Below are 19,644 nucleotides of genomic sequence, written 5' to 3'. Positions count from 1 at the left end.
TATTTTTTCAAAGCCATATGTATTTGTAATAATATAACTCAACTAAGATTTCAATAAGGTGAATGAAATCTACAAAACGTTGTTTTAATTCTATCGGAAGAACATTTTTCACCCGGAAGTATTCAACCTTAAGCTAACAAAACAGTGGGACGCGACGCGGCGCATCAATGGGTGTCACTTGGTGAGATGATTACTTTGTTTTTAAAAGTTTTATTTTTTAATATTGTAAGTCTTATAAACCATTCGAAAGTCATATCATCATTGTCTCGTCTTAACATAGATTATTTGAACTTTACACAGAGCTGCACCGCTCAGATCCATTCATGCAGTGCTCTTTCAAACAGTGTGTAGTTTTATTAATCTACGCGTATTCAGTATAAAACGCAGATATATCTTTTTTCTTACACATTGCTGTTTTCTAAAATGATCTGATATTTTTTGGTCCCGCAGTGTGTGCCAGGTACCTGTAGCAGAGGGGAAGAGTGTGCAGCAGACAGTGGACATCCTGCACAAGAAGCTGGAGCAGCTTGGTGCTGTGAAGCAGGGCAGCTTCTGTGTAGACTGTGAGACCTACCATGCAACAGGAAACGTTAGCGGTAACAGTTACCTCTCTACTCTTTCTACAGCCATCATATTGAATATCAGGGCTTTGAGAATGATAAAAGGTAGAGTCTCGTTTTAACGAGGCGTTTCTCTCTCATCACTTTTGAGGGGCAGTATACAGTCATGGACGAAAGTATTGGCACCCCTGGAATTTTTCCAGAAAATGCACAATTTCTCCCAGAAATTGTTGCAATTACAAATGTTTTTGGTATACACGTTTATTTCATTTATATGCATTGAAACAACACAAAAAAGCAGAAGGAAGAAGCCCAAATTGTCATAATTTTACACAAACTCAAAAATGGGCTGGACAAAATTATTGGCACCCTTTTAAAATTGTGAGTAAATCATTTTATTTCAAGCATGTGATCCTCATTTAAACTCACCCGTGGCATGTAACAGATGAATCACACCTGAAGCCAGTTAGAATATATAAAAGTTGACTCAACCTTGGTGTTGTGTGCCTGTGTGTGTCACACCAAGCATGGAGAAGAGAAAGAAGAGCCGAGAATTGTCTGAGGACTTAACAATCTCAAGGTTACAAGACCATCTCAAGAGATCTTGAAATTCCTTTGTTCACTGAGTGTAATATAATCAAGAAGTTTATAATTCATGGAGCTGTGGCTACTCTCTTCTTCTGCTTTTTTGTGTTGATCCAATGACATAAATGAAGTAAACATGTGTATACCAAAAACATTTGTAATTGCAACAATTTCTGGAAAAATTCCAGGGGTGCCAACACTTTCGTCCATGACTGTATTTTTCTGCATTTTAGTTTTGCAGTCCTTTAGAGTAAGAGGGAATAAAAACATACAGATTTCAAAAGAATAGTCCAAGTCCAAGCTACATTAGCTGGTACATATATGAAAACTTTTGAGATTGTACTATTTATCTTAAATATAAAATGCAACTCTAAAGCGAAAGTGACAATGTACAGGTGATCTCAAAAAGTCAGAATGTTATGAAAAATGTTATTCTTTCCTGTGAATCAATTCAAGAAGTGAAACTTGGATGTATTCTAGATTCCTCTCATACAACGTGCAATATTACAAGACTTTTTCTGTTTTAATGCTGATGATCACAGCAAAAATCCACTATCTAATAATAATAAAATGTCGTAAAGTAAGTCCAAGTCCAGTTTACAAAGGTTTCCTAGGCCTTCATTCTCTTATTCTGGTTCAGTTCACAGAACTGCAACTATGGGGAAGACTGCTAAATTGATTATTGTCCAGACCCCCCTCAAGGAGAGTAAGCCACTTAAGGTCAGTGCTCAAAGGGCAGGCTGTTTGCAGAGTATCAAAATATTTTTATAGAAAATTGTGTGCCAAGAAAAGGTGCAAAAGGGAGGGCCCTTCTGAGGGCCAAACAAAGCAGATTCAAGAACTTAAGGGAACTTCACAAGGAGTGGACTGAGGTTGGAGTTAGTGATTCAATAGCCACCACACACAAATGGGACTAGGAAATGGGCTACAGGTGTGGTGTTCCTAGTCTCAAGCCACTCCTAAATCATAGACAATATCATCAGTGTCTCAACTGGGCTAAGGAGAAAAAGTATTGGACTCTTGCTCAGTGGTCTAAAGTCCTGTTTTCAGATCAAAGTACATTTTGAATTTAATTTGAAAATCAAGGTCCAAGAGTTTGAATGAAGATCAGAGTGATGTGATTGAGTCTGTGTCATCTTATAAATATCTTGAATTCTTGATTGATGATTCTTTGACTTTTAAGGTTCATATTGATCAACTTGTAAAGAAGTTAAAGCTGCGACTGGGTTTTTATTTCAGAAATAAGTCTTGCTTTTCTTTTGCTGCAAAGAAAAGAATTGTTGCAGCCTCTTTTTCTCTGATTGATTACCAAGATGTTCTGTACATGCATGCATCTTCTCAATGTCGTAAATTTTTAGATTTCAGGAAGGAGGTACAGAGTTCCCCTTTGTAAACATAACAGATACAAACACGCATTCATCCCACTGTCAGTGAGGCTCATAAATGAGCAGATTGCTCAGGATGTACAGACATTTCCAGAAGGTCAACATGTCCTTATTGTAAATCTTTTTTGAGTTGTTGTTTTGGGATATTCCATTATTTTTAGATAGCGGACTGTTTATTTGTGTGGGCCGTAAGCCGTAAATATGAACATTTAACCAAGAAAAGTGTCCAAATTTTTTATGTTGTATGAGATTAATCTAGAATATATGGAAATGTCACTTCTTGACTTAGCCTAATTCACAAGAAAGAATGAACTTTTCATGATCTTCTGTTTATGTTGAGATACACCTGTGTACACCAGCCAACACTGAATGATCAGCTCTCACATTTTACAGAATCCCCCTCCTCAGTTTGCAGTGTTTAGCTTTTGAAATTGTAATTTCATGCTGTATGTTGTATTTAGTATGCACTCACCGGATCCAAACAAATATGTAAATGTAATTTATTTATATAGCCCTCTACAAAACCCCACAAGTGACCAAAGTCCAGCACACAGCACAAAACAAATGTACAAAATTAAATTAAAGCATTAACAAATACAGACTAAAAGGACACTAGGTCACCACACTGCTTGGAATTAAAGCCCTCTTGAATAAATACATTGAAATACACATATTTTAAGTATTAAAGAACTTATTCCTTTTTAAAGGCTGATTCTGTAGCATGTTGATAAGTGCTTCATCTGACCTAGTTGGGGCTAACAGTATTAATTTCAGTCTGTTTCCTAGCCTTCTAAATCTTCATTATTCACAACACAGTCCAGTCACTTACTTTTATTGTAAAAATTGTTTCTCTTTTGTTTGGTTCCCCATTTTGAATCACTTTCAATTGTAATGCCAGAGTTTTAATTATACTGTCAATACAGAGTAAAACATGGAGTAATCTCCACTTTGTCATAATTACTTGATGCCAATTGAGTTGCATGGTTCACATACAGCTACTGCCACCTTGTGGCATTGGAAAGTACTACAAAATACAGTTTGGCTTGTGAACTAAAGTTGGCAAACAATATAATATTCATTAAACAAGCAATATGATTATATCAGTAGCCCCCATTATATTGCAGATAGATTTTAATCATATAGTTTATAAGAGTAATTCTGAGGTCAAAATATATGAGAATGCCACCTCAATCGGGATAATGATAATTCCCTTCCCTTTTACAATTTAGAGATGGAAAGAAATCACTTTGCCTTTGATAATGTACACAAGTATATTAAGCTAACTGTATTAGCTCAGTATTTACGTAATAGTAAGGTTGGTCATGTTTGGTTAAAGGGGGTGGGACATAATCAGTTATCATTATAGCAGACTTAGAGGTTTACAGCTCACATCACACCCCCTTGTATTAGTTTTAGTGTAATTTGCCATGCTGTTAGCTGGTGGCTAAAGGTGTATCATACTTTGGCATACATATAAAGTCAACACTGCGTATAAACACAAGCCGATAACATAGCTCATCAGTGTCTATTTCAAAACAAGCTCAGTTAAAGATCATTGTGAATATCAGCATGGATACTTAAAGGAGTATTATCCCATATTTTAGTTTGTGGATATTCTGAAAGTTCCAATATTTCACAAATTGGCCCCTATAAAATATGTTTTAACCATGATTCATCTGACTCACCTCACCTCTTCAGGTCAGTAGATTTTGAGCTCCTAATTAATTTCAGAGCAGTTGGGGCGTGCAGATGGGAGGCCCGGGTTCAAATTCGACCTGTGGGCCTTTGCCGCATGTCTCTCCCTGCTCCCTCGTCCCTGTTTCCGAGTCTATCCACTGTCCTCCTCTATCTAATAAAGGCAAAAAAGGCCCAAAAATAAATCTAAAAAAAAAATTACACCAGTTTTGGAAAAAATGCATTCAGACAGGGAACAGCATGTATGAAATGCTGCTGTTAACAGCATTTCGCTTCATCTGGTTATTGCTACAACCAGGAACTGTGCAACAGGTACCAGAACTCTGCAAAGAAAATATAACATATGACTTTCAAATTCTCATTAAAAAAATGAAGCAACATTTGCTAATTAAGGATGAATTGGTTGTTACTTTTTTAAAATGGGAATTATTTTCCTCTATGTAACTACTGACTGTATTAACTACGGCTATGCTACAAACGCAATGACTTATTTCAAAATACAAGGTAAATTTTCATTGTCACCAAAATAAAATACTTTGCTAAATGCCACTAGTTCAAAACTGCATCTGTAGAGTGTGTGAATATGAAAATGTATTCACTTTGTACCTTTGATAGTGACTTTCCCACATCTGTCCCAGGTCAACCCTCTAAGCTCTTATATGTGATGCACAACTCTGAAACTCCTTTGAGCTGCCTGGCTCTGTTTGAAGGCGGACCCTGCCTGATAGCTGATGCAAACTTTGATGTTCTTATGGTGAAGCTGAAAAGTCACTTCCAAAATGCCAAGGGGCACAAAGTGGAGTGTCGTGGTTCCAGATATCGTTACTGTGACTTCTTGATAAAAGTTGGAACTGTGACTATGAGCTCCAGTGCCAGAGGGATATCGGTAGAGGTAAGCAGTGATGTGAATATTACTGAGAGTGGAAATGTCATGTTTTCTTTGTGTGCTTTAAATCTCGGTGTGTTTTCTCAGGTGGAGTACTGTCCCTGTGTGGTTCCAGGGGACTGCTGGAATCTCATGAGGGAGTTCATGGCGTCCTTTCTGGGCTCCAATGTCCCTGAACTGCCGTCTGTGTTTGCTGCCAAACCTGAAGGGCTCTTTGCCCAGGCAGACTGTGTTGACACCATGACGCAGTACCTGGAGCTGTTCAACAAACTTCGGAAACTACAAATGCCAGGAAGTAATGTACGTTGAGCTGTTGGTAGCAATTAACAAAGCCTTTTTTAATGTTTGTGTTGATGTCATAATAAATCTGTTTTCATTGATCAGAAAAGAATCCCAGGTATATCTGAAAGCTTTTTTTTATTCTTATTACTGGACCAATCTTGTATTAAAATGCCCTTTTGAACAGAAGTTGAAATTCTGTCATTTTAATTTAAAAATTATCTTTTTTTAACATGTATACTTTGCATTTCCTCTTGTTGATGTAACATTCTCAGTTGATGCAGCATACACAGTTAAAACTAGAGGTAAAGTTACAGTAACTGATCATTTTTTCTTGATTTAAATTATTTGATTTCCTGCAGTGGGTCATGGTTTATGGTTAATTAGTTAATACAGTTTAGAGAAGAGTGCACCCTGTAGAAATACCCATGCATATGTCTCTGTGCATGTGTGCCTAGACCTCAAGATCTCAGTTCACCATTGGTAAGGATCACAAAGACTTCAAGTGTTTTAGATCTGGGTTTTTAGCCAAAAGATTCAGGTAGTGTCATTCAAGTCTTTTTTTTTCTTAGGACTTCCAATTAAGAAACACAGTGTTGGTTATGTACAACATTGCTATATTACAGCTGAAATCCAAATCTGTTACTAATAAAACCATAACATGTTCATCCAAGTTGTCCTATAAACATGGCAACAGCTAAATTAATTCAGCCTTAATGAACAATTTTAATTAAACTTGTGTTCAAGTATGTGAAAAAGGATAAGAGGAATTGACTGTTGTAGCTGTCCTGATGTGTCATAATGAGAAATAAGAGCCATTAGAATACACGTACTTTTAAAAAATAGATTTTTATCATAATAATAATAATAATAATAATAATAATAAACTTTAAAGACTTTAACATGGAGCAGCGAGTGCTACTTCAACATAAATGTCCAAATTATTGTTTGCGAGGATCAAGCATCTAAGGATTTCCGACAGAAAGTCAGAAAAAGCTGGCAGAGGAACACAAGAGTGTTTTAATTATGATTTCAAGTGCTGAATAAGGGGAGTAAGATTTTAAATATGTTTTTATTATATTTTTAAAACATTTGTTTAAAATGAACCAAGGAAAATGATCGGAAACGTCTCCGTATTAAGTCCATGTTTGTACAGACAGCAGCCTTTAGCTGGATTAGCACTTGGCACCAGTTTCAGCCTGTGTGTTACACTGTGTTAACTTGAATCACAGTCATTATAAGCCTCAATTCTTGATTTTTAAGTCCCCTCCACATGGCAGCCTCTGCACCGGATTCAGCTTATACTGTGCTTAAAAGCTTCATTCCCCAAATGCATTTTATGAGATTACCACAAACCAGCTGACGCAGGGCGGGCACGGGGCTTTCGTGGACACTGGGGTCAGGCGCTCAGGGGCAGCCTTCCTGTTCGCCCGGCTTGCAGTCTAGCCTCAGTTGGGTATTGTTCCATGTGGCCTCGGTGGGTGGACGGACGGACGGTCCACCGTGCTGCCTGTTGTTCAGCCAATCCGCCAATGAGAGCCCGTCTGCCGCTCAGTCCCAATCCAATGAGAGCGACGGGGTCTGGACTCGGATCGAGAGTTGGGTTGTTCAATCTGTGAGGACAACAACCAGCTCTGAGTGTACCAACCGGATGGATGTTGGCGATGGTAACGTTACACAGCTCTTCCATTATCAGATGTTATGAATGTAGTAATGAATACGGATAAGGCCTGGGGTTTATGTGCACTCTATCAGCCGGCTTTCTGTGATGAAAGTCACCGGGGAGTTTTTAACCGTTAACGGCGCAGTTTGTTAGCGTGCTAAGCCGCACAGTGTTAATAGTTAGTGAACGTTAGCGACCAACAACAACCGTTAGGTTAACTTCGATTGTCCTTAGCAGACACGTTAGCCTCGCTGCTAAAGCTAGCCTCTGTGTCAAACTAATAACATAAATGTTAGCTAATTGGTACCAATCACAGCATCAGTGCTCAACAAAATATATCGTTAGTTACGTCGGTAAAAAGGCTAGGCACCGCTAATCCTAAACGGAGCTGCGGTAGCTAGCGGTTAGCAGCGGTGGCTAACTTATTGGTTGCTGGGCTGCCCCACACCAACAAAGTTGTTGGATGTTCCTGGAGAGTGGCTCTCTTGCTGTTCTTTGTTCTGGCTGGACATGGTGATGATGGGGTAGCTTAGCATGGCGATAAGAACCAGCCAGTCGGATTTAGACAACAGGCTTTAGAACACGGACGGATAAAGCTAAGATACTGTAACATTTGTTTGAACCATCGCCACTTGGTCATAAAGACACAGCGTCAATGGCTCAAAATAATTGCACGATCTGGCTTTGCAACTCACTCGGAACCAGTTGCATCGATGTTTTTTCCTTTGGAAATTTTTATTTTGAAAAGAAGTAGATGATTTACACAATGAGGAAAATAAAAAGCAAGAACAAAGGTTCATGCTCAGCGCTGATGCCGTGCATGTAGACAATTACATGGAATAATTACATCTATTTTAATGGATGGACAGCCATTCTCCTTAATGTCAACATTTCTGCCTGTACTTTAGCCCATTCAAGAGCGTTAACTATTTCTTTAAAACTGTGTTTACCATGTCTCCATTTCATTGCAGCAGGCTACCATTAGTCATGTATTTTAACCTAAAATTTCCAGTGACATAGACGGATTATTCTATCTAATGTCAAGTTATTTAGTACAGCTCAATATTACAGAGTTCCTCATGCAGTACAAAACTACAATATCAGTTGGTTATCCCCAGTGGTGTAGTGGTGCAAGCGGAAGTGGGTGTAGTGTTAATTTGTCTATTCTTTATGAGATATACTCTTTATTAAGAAGCGGAGACTGAAACATAAGTGGATATAATCCATATCCTCTAGTAAACCCCACACTACACAACCAACTACCTCTGAGTCTAAGCTTTCTAAGAAATGGAGGGAAATTCTAAGAAATGGAGAAAAAATCCAAATAAAAAAAAAAAACCAAAGCAAATGAAAAGGAGTATTGTATAATAGCATGTGCTCTGAGCCTTCTGCTGATCAAGTGGCTTTTACGCATAGTATATGTAATGATTTGCTAAATTGAGGTAAAAAGCAAAAACACAGTCATTCTTTGATGCCCCATGTGTAATAAAAGTTTGCTGTCACATCTGGTTTTCCAGGCATTGATTCACTTGTCTTCATCCCTGTTCTTCAGAGAGTTCCTGTTGATGCTGATGGTGGCAGCAGACATGGATGACCTTGCTGGACTTTGGATTTGAGTTCACTTCAGATGGTGTGATGTACTATCCAAAACCTGATAAAGCAAACTACTTTTGCAGTAAGTAGAGCTTAATTAACTTTGTGACAGTACCAGCACAGTAGTTTCTATGAGAATTAAATCCAGAATGCTTCTTATAGGGTTGTAATGATTGAAATTTTGGAGTTTAATATGATGCTAGTGAAATAAGACATTATTGATACCTGTTTTGATACCACAGCATCAAAAATAGAAGTCCTCCTAAGCTTCTGATATAGGGGAAATTCCTATTTTTTTTATCATTAAAATTGCAAGCATATTCATCTCCTGCTTACTATATATGCGTCACTTCTACTGCTCTCTGTACGCCAAAGACATGAATACTACTTCAATGCAAAACATGACTTAAAAAATAGAAATATTCTGATCTGTGAATTTGTTTGGATCACTGTCGTGCTCCCTCATGCTTGCAGCAGCTTTGGAGTGAGAATGTAAATGAAGATCTGTCTTTTTTAAGCTTCTTTACTTTCTGATACTGTTGATCATTGGAAAATTAAAACACATGCTATCAATAAGAATCAGAGAATAAGAATTTAAAATCAGTGGAATGTTGGCCAAAATGTGCACTAAAACAAGAGCAGAAGTTGGTTAACAGTCATTTTGTGATTTCACGTGAAATTTCTTTTTTTTTTACCTTCTCTAGAATGAGTTCCTGCTTGGTTACAGGACGCGTGTCCTATCACTGAGGCCACATGTGTATCTGGAGAGATGGATCGTTGTAAGCACGTGGGACGCCTTCGTCTGGGCCAGGACCATTCTATCCTCAATCCACAAAAATGGCACTGTGTCGACTGCAGAACGACCGATTCAGTGTGGGCCTGCCTCAAGTGTTCCCACGTGGCCTGTGGACGTTTCATGGAGGAGCACTCACTCAAACACTTTCAGGAGTCTCAACACCCTCTGGCTATGGAGGTGCGTGAGCTGGATGTCTTCTGTTTTGCCTGTGGAGACTATGTTCTCAATGACAATGCTGAGGGTGACCTCAAACTCCTCAGAGGAGCGCTCTCTACTGTTCGCAGCCCAGGTAGACGCTCACTCCGCTCCTCCACTGGGGGGGACTGCACCCCCTGGGTTGGAGACAGTGGGCCACAGCCCGCCATGCAGCTGGCTCTGCGTCACAGGAGGAAAGCACTTCTCGGGAAGATGTTTCAGGTGTGGTTCAGCAAACACCAGGAACTGCAGGACAAACGTAAAGAGAAACTTGAGGAAGCTAGAAGACAAAAGAAAGAGGTAAAAAGGAGACTCATGGAAGAGCTTGGTAATGTCCCACCCAGAAAGAGTGCTAGGCTTCTCACTCAGGCGCCACGTTCAACCATCACACTCATTCCTCGCAAATTTCGCGACCCTCCAGAACGCCTACCTCCACACCCTCCTCCCAAGAAGCCTTCCCTCTTAACCCTGACCCGTAAGAGTCCTCAGAATGGCAGAGCTGCTAAACTGAGGAGATACTACTCCACACACACGGTAACCCGCCGGAGACTGGCTCCAGGTGTCACTGGTCTGCGCAACTTGGGAAACACATGCTACATGAACTCAATATTGCAAGTGCTGAGCCACCTGCAGAAATTCAGGGAGTGTTTTCTCACTTTGGACCTGTGTGAGACTGAGGAGCTGCTGGCCAAGACCAATCACTCCCCAGGGATGAAAGGTGTGACAGGAGGTGTAGTCAGCAGTGGTAACACATCACTGGCAGGATGCCCTCTTGGACGTATAGGGAGGGCGGGCAGTTGGAACTTGCCCTTGGGCAAAAAAGAAAGTGTCCCACCTCCCCCACAGGCTGCAGAGTTGGTCCAGCCCAAGGAGTCCCGCTGCTCCACCCGCCAGCAGATGTCTCTGTGCCATGAATTACACACACTTTTCAGGGTAATGTGGTCAGGCCGGTGGTCTTTAGTGTCCCCTTTTGCCATGCTGCACTCCGTGTGGAACCTCATCCCAGCCTTTAGGGGCTATGACCAGCAGGACGCTCAGGAGTTCTTGTGTGAGCTCCTGGACAAGGTGCAGCAAGAGCTGGACACAGAGGGGTCCAAACGCAGGATAGTTATCCCGATCACAAAGAGGAAGCTATCCAAGAAAGTGCTAAAGGTTCTTAACACCATTTTTCATGGGCAGCTACTCAGCCAGGTAAGACTTTCAACACCTCTACACAAATACTTCTGCTTTATACATTAGGTGTAATGTTGTGACCGAATATTATCTCTTGAAAAATTCTCTTTTAGGTTGTATCACCTTCCATATTTACACTGGGTATTATGTTTTTTAGGAGTTCCTCGGGTATACCTTAGATTCTTACTATGACGATTTCGCTATGATGATGGCAGTGTTTAGTTACTGTTTGAATAAATCATATATTATAAGGTTTTTTTCTAATTAGAGCTGATTCTCAAAACAATCGAGGGGCAGATTTCCAATGCAATGAAAACTTTTGGATCCTTTTTATTTACACAATATGGTTAGATATAAGAGACTGTCATACTCCAGAAATACAAACAATAGTCAGTCAATATATTTTAGCCTGTGTCCCAAACATACTTTGATATTTTGTTTTGCTAAATAAGTCACACTCCCAGTGCTAGATTGAAAAGAAATTTTAGCCCTGGCATTTTTGGCTCTAGCTGGCACCTTTACAACCAGTCACATGAGACTTAAGTGTACCTTCTCCCAATAGGTCTATCACATTATTCCCCAATCTGAGAATTAACACCATGGACACGTTTAAACCAGGGCTGTTAAGATTTATCAAATTTATCACAATTAACTAAGGTCAACAATTAGTGCTCTTTTTTAAAAAAATTGCAATTAACCACATGCGTGATTATCACTTACAACACACTTTGGTTAAGACACGTCAGCATCTCCCTACAGCCATAGTGATGTGATATAAGTCCACCATTGCTCCTCCATGTCTCATTTCACTTTAAAAACTCAGACGGCTCAGTGGACCAGTCAGAAGTCATCTGGACCTTTTTAATGTTCTCTTATTTAATTTTCAGTCCATAACAATATCCTTTTTGTGGTCAAGTTCATGTTATAATCTACAATCAGCCTCTAAAAGCAGGCCTGTATCCAATTAGAAAGTCAGTTACCCTTAGTTAAAGACTGTAGAAAAATCCAGAAAGAGACCAAAATGGTTTAAAATGCAAAATAGTGCAATTCTAAAATAATGGGAAAAGGGTGTGATTGATTGCGAATAAAATTCTAACCTTTTGACAGCCCTAATTTAAACACATTTAAAGGTGTTTGTTCCCTGGAGATGCAACAAGACCAGTGTTTTCAGACCAAGTTCAGGTATTTACTAACCTTGCAAAGCAGATGGATACATCCATTTCCTTGTTTCTCACTGGCGTATCCATCTTGCAAAGCTCCCATCTGAACCATTTGGGCCTGGTTAGAAAGTGACAGGTACCAATCAGCGACAAGGGGCAGTACTTTCAGGTGCAGCAAAGTTGTGACGTAAACAAGCAGCAGCAAGAGCCGGTGCAGTTATGGAGGAAGAGATTACATGGATGCTGCTAAAGCACCAGTTTTATCAACTTGACGACATTTCTTCGTTAAAAGAAGAACAAAGAACAGCAGTGGGTTGTTTTCTTTTCAAAAACGACAAAAGTCAAGTACTTACATGTCTATAGTCACCATGTTTCGTGTTAATCCTCAGTAACTGCACACGGGCAGCTTGATAGCGGCTAAGTCACGTGTTTTGTTGCTCTGATTGGCCCATAGAGATGTGACAGACAGAACGTTCACCCAACCACACTCAAGTTAGTTTTTTTTTTTTCAAAGCCTCAGCCCTTTCTCAAACGTTTCCTATTGAAGCTTTCCCAGATGGATGTATGAAACAAATCCATCTGGCGTGTCAGGTTAGGTATTTACATTTAGGGCACTCATTCATACCAAGCATAAAAAACACTTTATTGTACTTTAACTTGTTTTTAAAGATATTTTGAAAGTTTGTACCTGTAGACACTGCTCCAGCTTAACCTACCAGCTCAAATAATGAGTGACTTACATCATGCTGTAAATTATATTGAATTCAATATCAGCAACGTTTTATGAATACAAGTATTTCTGCATGGTATCAGCATCGTTATCTGACAGTGGTATGCGTATCTGCATTGCTAGGTATAGCGGCGATTTGTTCTTTTCAATTAACAAACAATTTCAAAACTCAAAAAAAATCAAAGCGACCACTGTGGCTCAGGGATAGTAGATCTTACGCAGGATCAAAAATGTCAATGTCCATGCAAAAATTATAACTTTTGAGGCGTTTATTCACAAAAGCTTCTCACAAACAATTGGCGTTCTCCGCCTTCCTGACTCATGCCTTCCTGGTAAAAAACCATTCACCTTCCCCGGTGCACGCCCATCCTATCCTACCTGCCCATAATATAGACGTCACCTTGTGCAAAACTACCAAATATATCAAAACAAAAGCCCCACTCAATAATTAATTACTCTATACGATAACATTAGCTGTATAAAAATTAATCCTTAAATTCTCCCCAAACAAATAATGAATAAATGTAAAATTATCAAACAAAAGAAATGATGTGAATAGCTACAACACTAGGGTTCACTCTGTTTTGACTAAGTCGCTTGTGGTAAATATAGAGGACATGATGTCTTTTTGAAAGTAAGATTGCATCAAAAGTAAGCAAATATTTTCAAAATATGCATTAAATGCTTTTAATGCAAGTAATGTTCCTGGAATAATGGAGATCATTACAAATTTGAACACTTCAGAAATACTAACTCTTATGTTACATTTACTTCCATTCTATCATACTTCATATTTCTACACCTTTATATCTCAGAGGTCAGACCTGTAGGATATGCTACTCCCAATAAAACTGATTGACTTAGTTGTTATAAGGACATAAAGACAAACAATACCCTAAACCTTAGGTTTTCTGAATTGAATCATCTTTTGGGGGCATGATATGGCACCCAGGCTGCCAGTTGATCTAGAACATAAACATGCAACATACATGTTTATGCAGCTGTAATACTGGTATAGTAGTTAAGTTTTCTTAGAAAACTTTTTTACTTTACTACAAGAACCCTGAGTACTCAAACTTCGTAATGATGAAAAATATACTGACATACTTGCAAATAAGGCCTCTTTGAATGAAGGACTTTTGCTTGTAATGGAGTACAAGCACTCAGAGTTCTTTTACAAACATCCTTGTATGCTTTGTAGGCAGAAGAGCTACAGATCTAACCTCTAACAACCTTTTCACAAACATTTGAAAGATGATTCAATGGATTCAAAGTCCATCTTTATAAACGTTTTCATAAACTTTTATAAAGAGAACCTTAGGTGTAATAGTGCTGTTTATTGTATTAGGATACTCTAGAGATCTACCTTAGTTACTGCATGGCCAGATAAACACAACACTGACAATGCTGTTGTTACTACGGCCTCACTCCCCTCATGTTCACGATGTACCTCCACTCCCCTGACACACACCTGCTCCTTCTGTTTCCTATCTGGCAGTGTCACACACCTCGCCTCTTCCACCCGCTCCTGACAGTGGGTAATGCAGTAGCAGACCAGGTCTGCGAAGTCTTGACAGTTTTTGCAGCTTCATGATTGTGTTTTTGGACTTTATGCCTTTTTAACATATCCTACTTATTCTTTTCATACTGATATTTTGTTTCTTCTGGATATGCTTCTCTGAGCAGGAGAAAACAGAGTGGGAAGGGGTGTAGACGGCCCTCTAGGAGACATGATTGGGCCAGTTATTTGTCCTCAAAAGAAATTAACTTATATGCTGAAGACCCTGCTATGTGGGCCAGTGATTAGCAATTAAAACATCAAGATGAAGATACCTGTAAGACAACTTTGCTTCTTGTAAAGCACTAACCATCTAAACTGAGTTGATATTGTCACATCAGCTCAGCAAAAACACAGATTTCAAATATGAAAGTGTATCAAGATTTGATTTTTCCTGTTTTTTTTTCTTTGTTTGTTTTGTTTTGTTTTTTGCGTGGCATTTGCAAACACTGTAAGAGCATGTTCATAAACTTTATCCTAACATTTTCCTAAAGAACCCTCTGGTTTAAGGCATCTGTTATTATAACAATTCTCTTCACATGGGCAGTGTTATCAAAACACATCTCATGATCAATACAGAAACTGATAACTACAGAAAAAGGCCCTCCTATTTACGTTCAGCTGGGGCCCTTACCTATTTCTCCTCTCTGCTTATGGTTTCTTTTAGGTTACATGTCTGTCCTGTAAGCACAAGTCTAACACAGTCGAGCCATTCTGGGATTTGTCTTTGGAGTTTCCAGAGCGATACCACAGTATAGACAAAAGCTCAGGCTCCACAGCGTACCAACGCAGCTGCACCCTCACCGAGATGCTGTCCAAGTTTACCGAGATGGAGGCTCTTGAAGGCTGCATCTATGCCTGCAACAGCTGCAACAGTCAGTAAACTTTGTATCCAGTCTTTTCAAAGGCTCTTTCTTATGTTATTATTTGCACTGCACTGCTGCTGACGTTTAATACATGCAGTTTCCTTGTAGGATGCTTCTCACTATTTAACATGATTTCATTGCATTACGTCTTTTTAACACTATGACACAAATTACGTGACTTTCTCTATCAAAGCCGTGTGTTCCACATATTTGATCTCCTACGTTCTACTAGAAAAGAGAATTGGATTCTTCAGACGTAAGAAAAATTAAGGTAAAGGCAATAAGGAATGGTTTAAAATCGAATGGGACTTGCCCTGAAGGTGGTATTTCAAGCTGTTCAAAACAACAACAAAAAAAGTCTAATCTGCTTTCCCTGAGAGGAAGTGCCTTTAGCATTGAGCCAACACTTGTCCTCTGAGTGGTTGAGCAGGGAGTATGGAGGACACTTACCTTGTGGAGGAGTTGGGAATTTAGCCCACTGTGATCAGGAGAAGGCAGTGATGCCTGCATATGTTTGCATTTTTGTTTTGGATTTACTGGGGGAATAGCTTAACATTTTTTTGTTTCCTGGGTTGACAGAGAGAAGACGGAAATCATCCCACAAACCCTTAGTTCTGTCAGAGGCACGTAAGCAGCTTCTGATCTACCGTTTACCTCAGGTTCTACGGCTGCACCTCAAACGCTTCAGGCAAGTTTCTTTACATCCTGATATTTAAATTATTTTAACTTCTCATTAAATGTCCTGAATTTAACACAGTTCTCAGTTTTTTATGCTGAAATCTCAGTGCTAAGTACAGGCAGCATTTGTTTTTATCACGGATGCATGTGACGCTAACAAGTCCCTGTTGTATGGCAGATGGTCAGGGCGGAACCATAGGGAGAAAATCGGCGTCCATGTGGCCTTTGACCAAGTTCTGAACATCAAACCATACTGCTGCACAGGCTCAGGTCACTCTGTCCACAGAGGAGGCTACACCTACGATCTATCTGCTGTAGTTATGCATCACGGTAAAGGCTTCGGCTCAGGGCACTACACTGCATACTGCTACAATACAGAAGGAGGTGAGAAGAGACCCATCATGATCCAGATCAGCATGTGAAATCTGATTTCTTTACAACATCTTTAACCTTTTTTGTGTGTCTTCAGGTTTCTGGGTCCACTGTAACGACTCTGAGATGAAGGTTTGCAGTGTGGAGGAGGTGTGCAACACTCAGGCCTATATTCTCTTTTACACCCAGAGGTCTGCCTAGATACCTCTCGCTGTGATGTCGACCTGTACGCAGCAGCCGATGGCTGCATTTATGAAAATGTTCTCTTGATGTTTTCCCAGATGTCATAGAAACAATCACTTTAAATCCACTTCCTAAAAAAGACTGAAACGAGGGCAGTAGGACAGCCTCATTTATGAGGCAAGGTGAAAGTTTTAGCAGAGTATTTCAGATGAGAAAGAGGATAGTATACATGCTGTATTGTTGCCAAGGAAATACTATTGGTGATCTGAATTAAAATGTTCTGATTGACATCTTTACGCTTTTTCTTTTAACACGCAAAAAACCTTTTCATAAATGAGGCCACAGGTCTTTCAGCCCATGGGACCAGCATAGTGGTTAACGGCCTGAAGACTGGGAGCAGGTCTTTCTTTGTCCTGCTGAACACCAAGTTGTGTGTGTCCATGTTCTTTCTAGGTAAACAATCAGGCTCTTGTCTGTTGAGTCTGGAACAAACCAGGAGTTCTCCTGAGACAGCATTTTACATTTAAAGGCAACACAGGTTTTGGATTGTTAAATGCTGTTTCAGAACATTTATTGCCAATTCACTACACACTACCTAAAAAAAGAACAGTTAACTTTATTGTATGGATTCAATTTCCCACATTCATATAATTGCCACTTCCTCTGACAGCATGCTCACAGTATGGATGTTCAAATGTCTGTAAGTTCATACATTTTAGTATGAACCATTCAAAAATCTGGAGGGACTTCAGGCCATATTTGAGTTTCACATTATATTTGACCACCCATTAGTTAGATAAACACTTCTTGAAAGTAAGTTAAATGTAAGGCGTTAAAAAGTCTAACTTTTACCCGTGAGAGTAGAGAAAAGAAGAAGAAATGTCTTCAACTATAAAGAGAGGCGTCATCGTTATTAAAGACTGCCGCAGGAAACAGTGGAATACCGGTGGCAGCATTTTGACAGCACAGTGGCCATTTTTAAATTTCAATGTTCACAGTCGCTCCCTTGTGTCTGCATCCCGCCTCTGTATAGAATGAGCTGAAATAAACTTTTTAAGCTGATAAAGCACTTTGGCTAGTTACGCTAAAAAATAACAATCTAGCGCTAACAAAACAGCATTTTAGCTTGTTATTTAAAAATTATGACATATAGCCAGACACACCACTGCATATATGATAGACCTTTTAGTAACACACAGAATATCAATAATTGAACAGATGAAATAAGACAAATGATCTTAAAATCTACAAAACCAGCCACTGATGTAGGAAGAGAGTGAGACAGGAAGAAATAGCATGCTACAGTCAGAGTTTCTGAGATTTCAAAACTTTTAAAAATCTTTCTGTCTTTGATTCTCAGCAACATTAAAAAGTTAACCTCTTAGTTTTGGAGTGCCTTTATTTTTTAGCTGTTAAATCAGTAAACAGGCCTTATGTGATTATTTAGTATGAAACTATTCAGTTTTAAATTTAAAAAAATCCCTAATTCAGGCTAACTAGAAGCTAAAATTTGTGAAGATAATTGTGTTCTTTTTAATTAATAGTGAATAATTTATATCTAACTGAATTTCCTCCTAAAGTTTTTTTCATGAATATACTCCAAAATACAGAGAATTCAGTGTTGGGTGCTCCCCAGACCCACACAAATTAAAAAAAAAAAGGTGATAGAGTGCTGTCAAAAATCTACATTAATTTTAGTAAAAAAGAGTTTTTACATGATCTTACTTCATATAATCCAATGTAGTTTTGACCGCCTCAGGCTAGACAAAGCCTTGTACTCCCCTGAGATTATTGGCAACCCCTCTAGGCGGTCCAGTTGGGAACCAATCTGATCTACCAATTTGCCCACTTAAAAATGTAAGCAGTTTACCCTTATTTTAACAAGTCTTCATTGCCAAAAAAAAAAAAAAGTTCTGCTTTTTGATAGTTAAAATGTTTAGAAAAAACTCAGCACACCCGCTAAAATATGTTATGACGAATATTACCAGACAGCATAAAGATAGAACAGAGGCATTAAATGTGCCAGAAATTATCAAATTTGTGCATTTATGGCCCAAAAATATCTCTGCTCTGAACTGTTTGACAGGGCTTATTTTTTTCAGTTCAGGTCTTAAAGGTTTTAAATTGAGTTTTGAAAAAAAATGTGTAGGAACTCTGAACTATGCACTTGCTAATATTACCATTAGTTAGGAGGTGGCTCAATGCTAATATGACCTTTTTACGACTTTACCTCAGCATTTCCTTTTCAGATATGTTGGTTACTAAATAGAGTCTATTCTGCTGTTCTTTCTTAATTTTCCAGTATAAAACCTTCATGAGGTAGCATTAGCATTTAGACTATTCCTAGCAGATGATCATACTAGCAAGTTATTGGCTGAATGTTTATATTAGCTATTGTAGCTAATGGGTCATCAAATGTTTTTCCTTGGAATCTGACCTGAAACATCTGTTTTTTAAATGTTCATTGTCTTTTAGTTACTGAAACATGAAGTCGTTTATTCCGCTTAAAAGCCAGAACACAGCAGTAAAAATCAATCAGCATTTGATCTTACCATCTTTAGCTTGATGTCAGAGGAAAATGGTTGCAGTGTGACTACGGTCAATGATTTAATCTAGACTCTGTGTTGCCACCTGTTCACCTTTTTTATCATTGTGTCACTTTGGGAATCTTGTCACTGTGTGTCATTTATATGTCACCCTCTCCTCAATTGTACTGCTCTGACTGGATACTGTGTCCCGCGCTCTCAGTGGATAAGAATAGTTTTTGATTTTTTTAGTTTATTTTGTAGTCACTGTATGTTTCACTTTCATCACAAGAGAAGCAAAAAGTTTGATTGAAAGCTGCACTTTTGAGGAGGGGCTAATATCTTTGGTCCTATCTTTGTGATTGTTGATCTTTTAGCTCCTTTATCTTCTTTAACTGGCAGCTCCCCCTGTGGATTAACAGTGTAACTCGTAGGAGAGGGTCAGAGACACTGCTGCACCTGTGTTTTACCTGCAGGAGATGAACAAAAAAAAAAGAGAAAGGGCAGACAGCCATACTGAAGAATGTGTTTGGGAGTCGAGGGGTATCCATTTTGAGTTGAGCACCTGAAAGCAATATATTGTACATCTTGCATCTTGACAGGAAATTAAGGTAAAATCAGGAATTCTTCTGCTTGTTATACAATGTTTTTTTCTACTCTGCTGTTTCTATCAAGGTCTTTAGAATTTGCTAGGTAATCAAGAGAAAACTGTTGTGTTTGATACGAGTCAAATGCAAAGTAAACATTTGTGAACTCTATGTA

At 38.9% G+C, this 19,644-nt stretch overlaps 2 protein-coding genes across 2 annotated transcripts; both read left to right on the top strand.

Moving 5' to 3' along the window:
• Nucleotides 1-14: 14 nt before the first annotated feature.
• On the top strand, nucleotides 15-5,502 carry med20 (mediator complex subunit 20). Its single transcript, XM_041783669.1, has 4 exons — nucleotides 15-181; nucleotides 451-596; nucleotides 4,864-5,117; nucleotides 5,199-5,502. The coding sequence occupies exons 1-4, from the start codon at nucleotides 168-170 to the stop codon at nucleotides 5,418-5,420; spliced, it is 636 nt and encodes a 211-aa protein (XP_041639603.1). The 5' UTR covers nucleotides 15-167; the 3' UTR covers nucleotides 5,421-5,502.
• Nucleotides 5,503-6,827: 1,325 nt separating this feature from the next.
• On the top strand, nucleotides 6,828-16,647 carry usp49 (ubiquitin specific peptidase 49). Its single transcript, XM_041783226.1, has 7 exons — nucleotides 6,828-7,057; nucleotides 8,606-8,728; nucleotides 9,351-10,828; nucleotides 14,926-15,133; nucleotides 15,704-15,812; nucleotides 15,981-16,186; nucleotides 16,272-16,647. Exons 3-7 carry the CDS (start codon nucleotides 9,416-9,418, stop codon nucleotides 16,373-16,375), a joined length of 2,040 nt encoding a protein of 679 aa, XP_041639160.1. The 5' UTR covers nucleotides 6,828-7,057; nucleotides 8,606-8,728; nucleotides 9,351-9,415; the 3' UTR covers nucleotides 16,376-16,647.
• Nucleotides 16,648-19,644: the final 2,997 nt, after the last annotated feature.

Source organism: Cheilinus undulatus, linkage group 3 (genome assembly GCF_018320785.1).
Source record: "Cheilinus undulatus linkage group 3, ASM1832078v1, whole genome shotgun sequence".
NCBI classification, from domain to species: Eukaryota; Metazoa; Chordata; class Actinopteri; order Labriformes; family Labridae; genus Cheilinus; species Cheilinus undulatus.
Note: the sequence above shows the minus strand (reverse complement) of the source record. Positions and strands in the feature narration are given on the sequence as shown.

Coding starts and splice junctions, on each gene's coding strand:
- med20 (XM_041783669.1), top strand. Junction 597..4,863: donor TGCAACAGGAAACGTTAGCG/GTAACAGTTACC, acceptor CATCTGTCCCAG/GTCAACCCTCTAAGCTCTTA. Junction 5,118..5,198: donor CCAGAGGGATATCGGTAGAG/GTAAGCAGTGAT, acceptor GTGTTTTCTCAG/GTGGAGTACTGTCCCTGTGT.
- usp49 (XM_041783226.1), top strand. CDS start 9,416: ATGGATCGTTGTAAGCACGTGGGACGCCTTCGTCTGGGCCAGGACCAT. Junction 15,134..15,703: donor TGCCTGCAACAGCTGCAACA/GTCAGTAAACTT, acceptor CTGGGTTGACAG/AGAGAAGACGGAAATCATCC. Junction 16,187..16,271: donor CTGCTACAATACAGAAGGAG/GTGAGAAGAGAC, acceptor GTGTGTCTTCAG/GTTTCTGGGTCCACTGTAAC.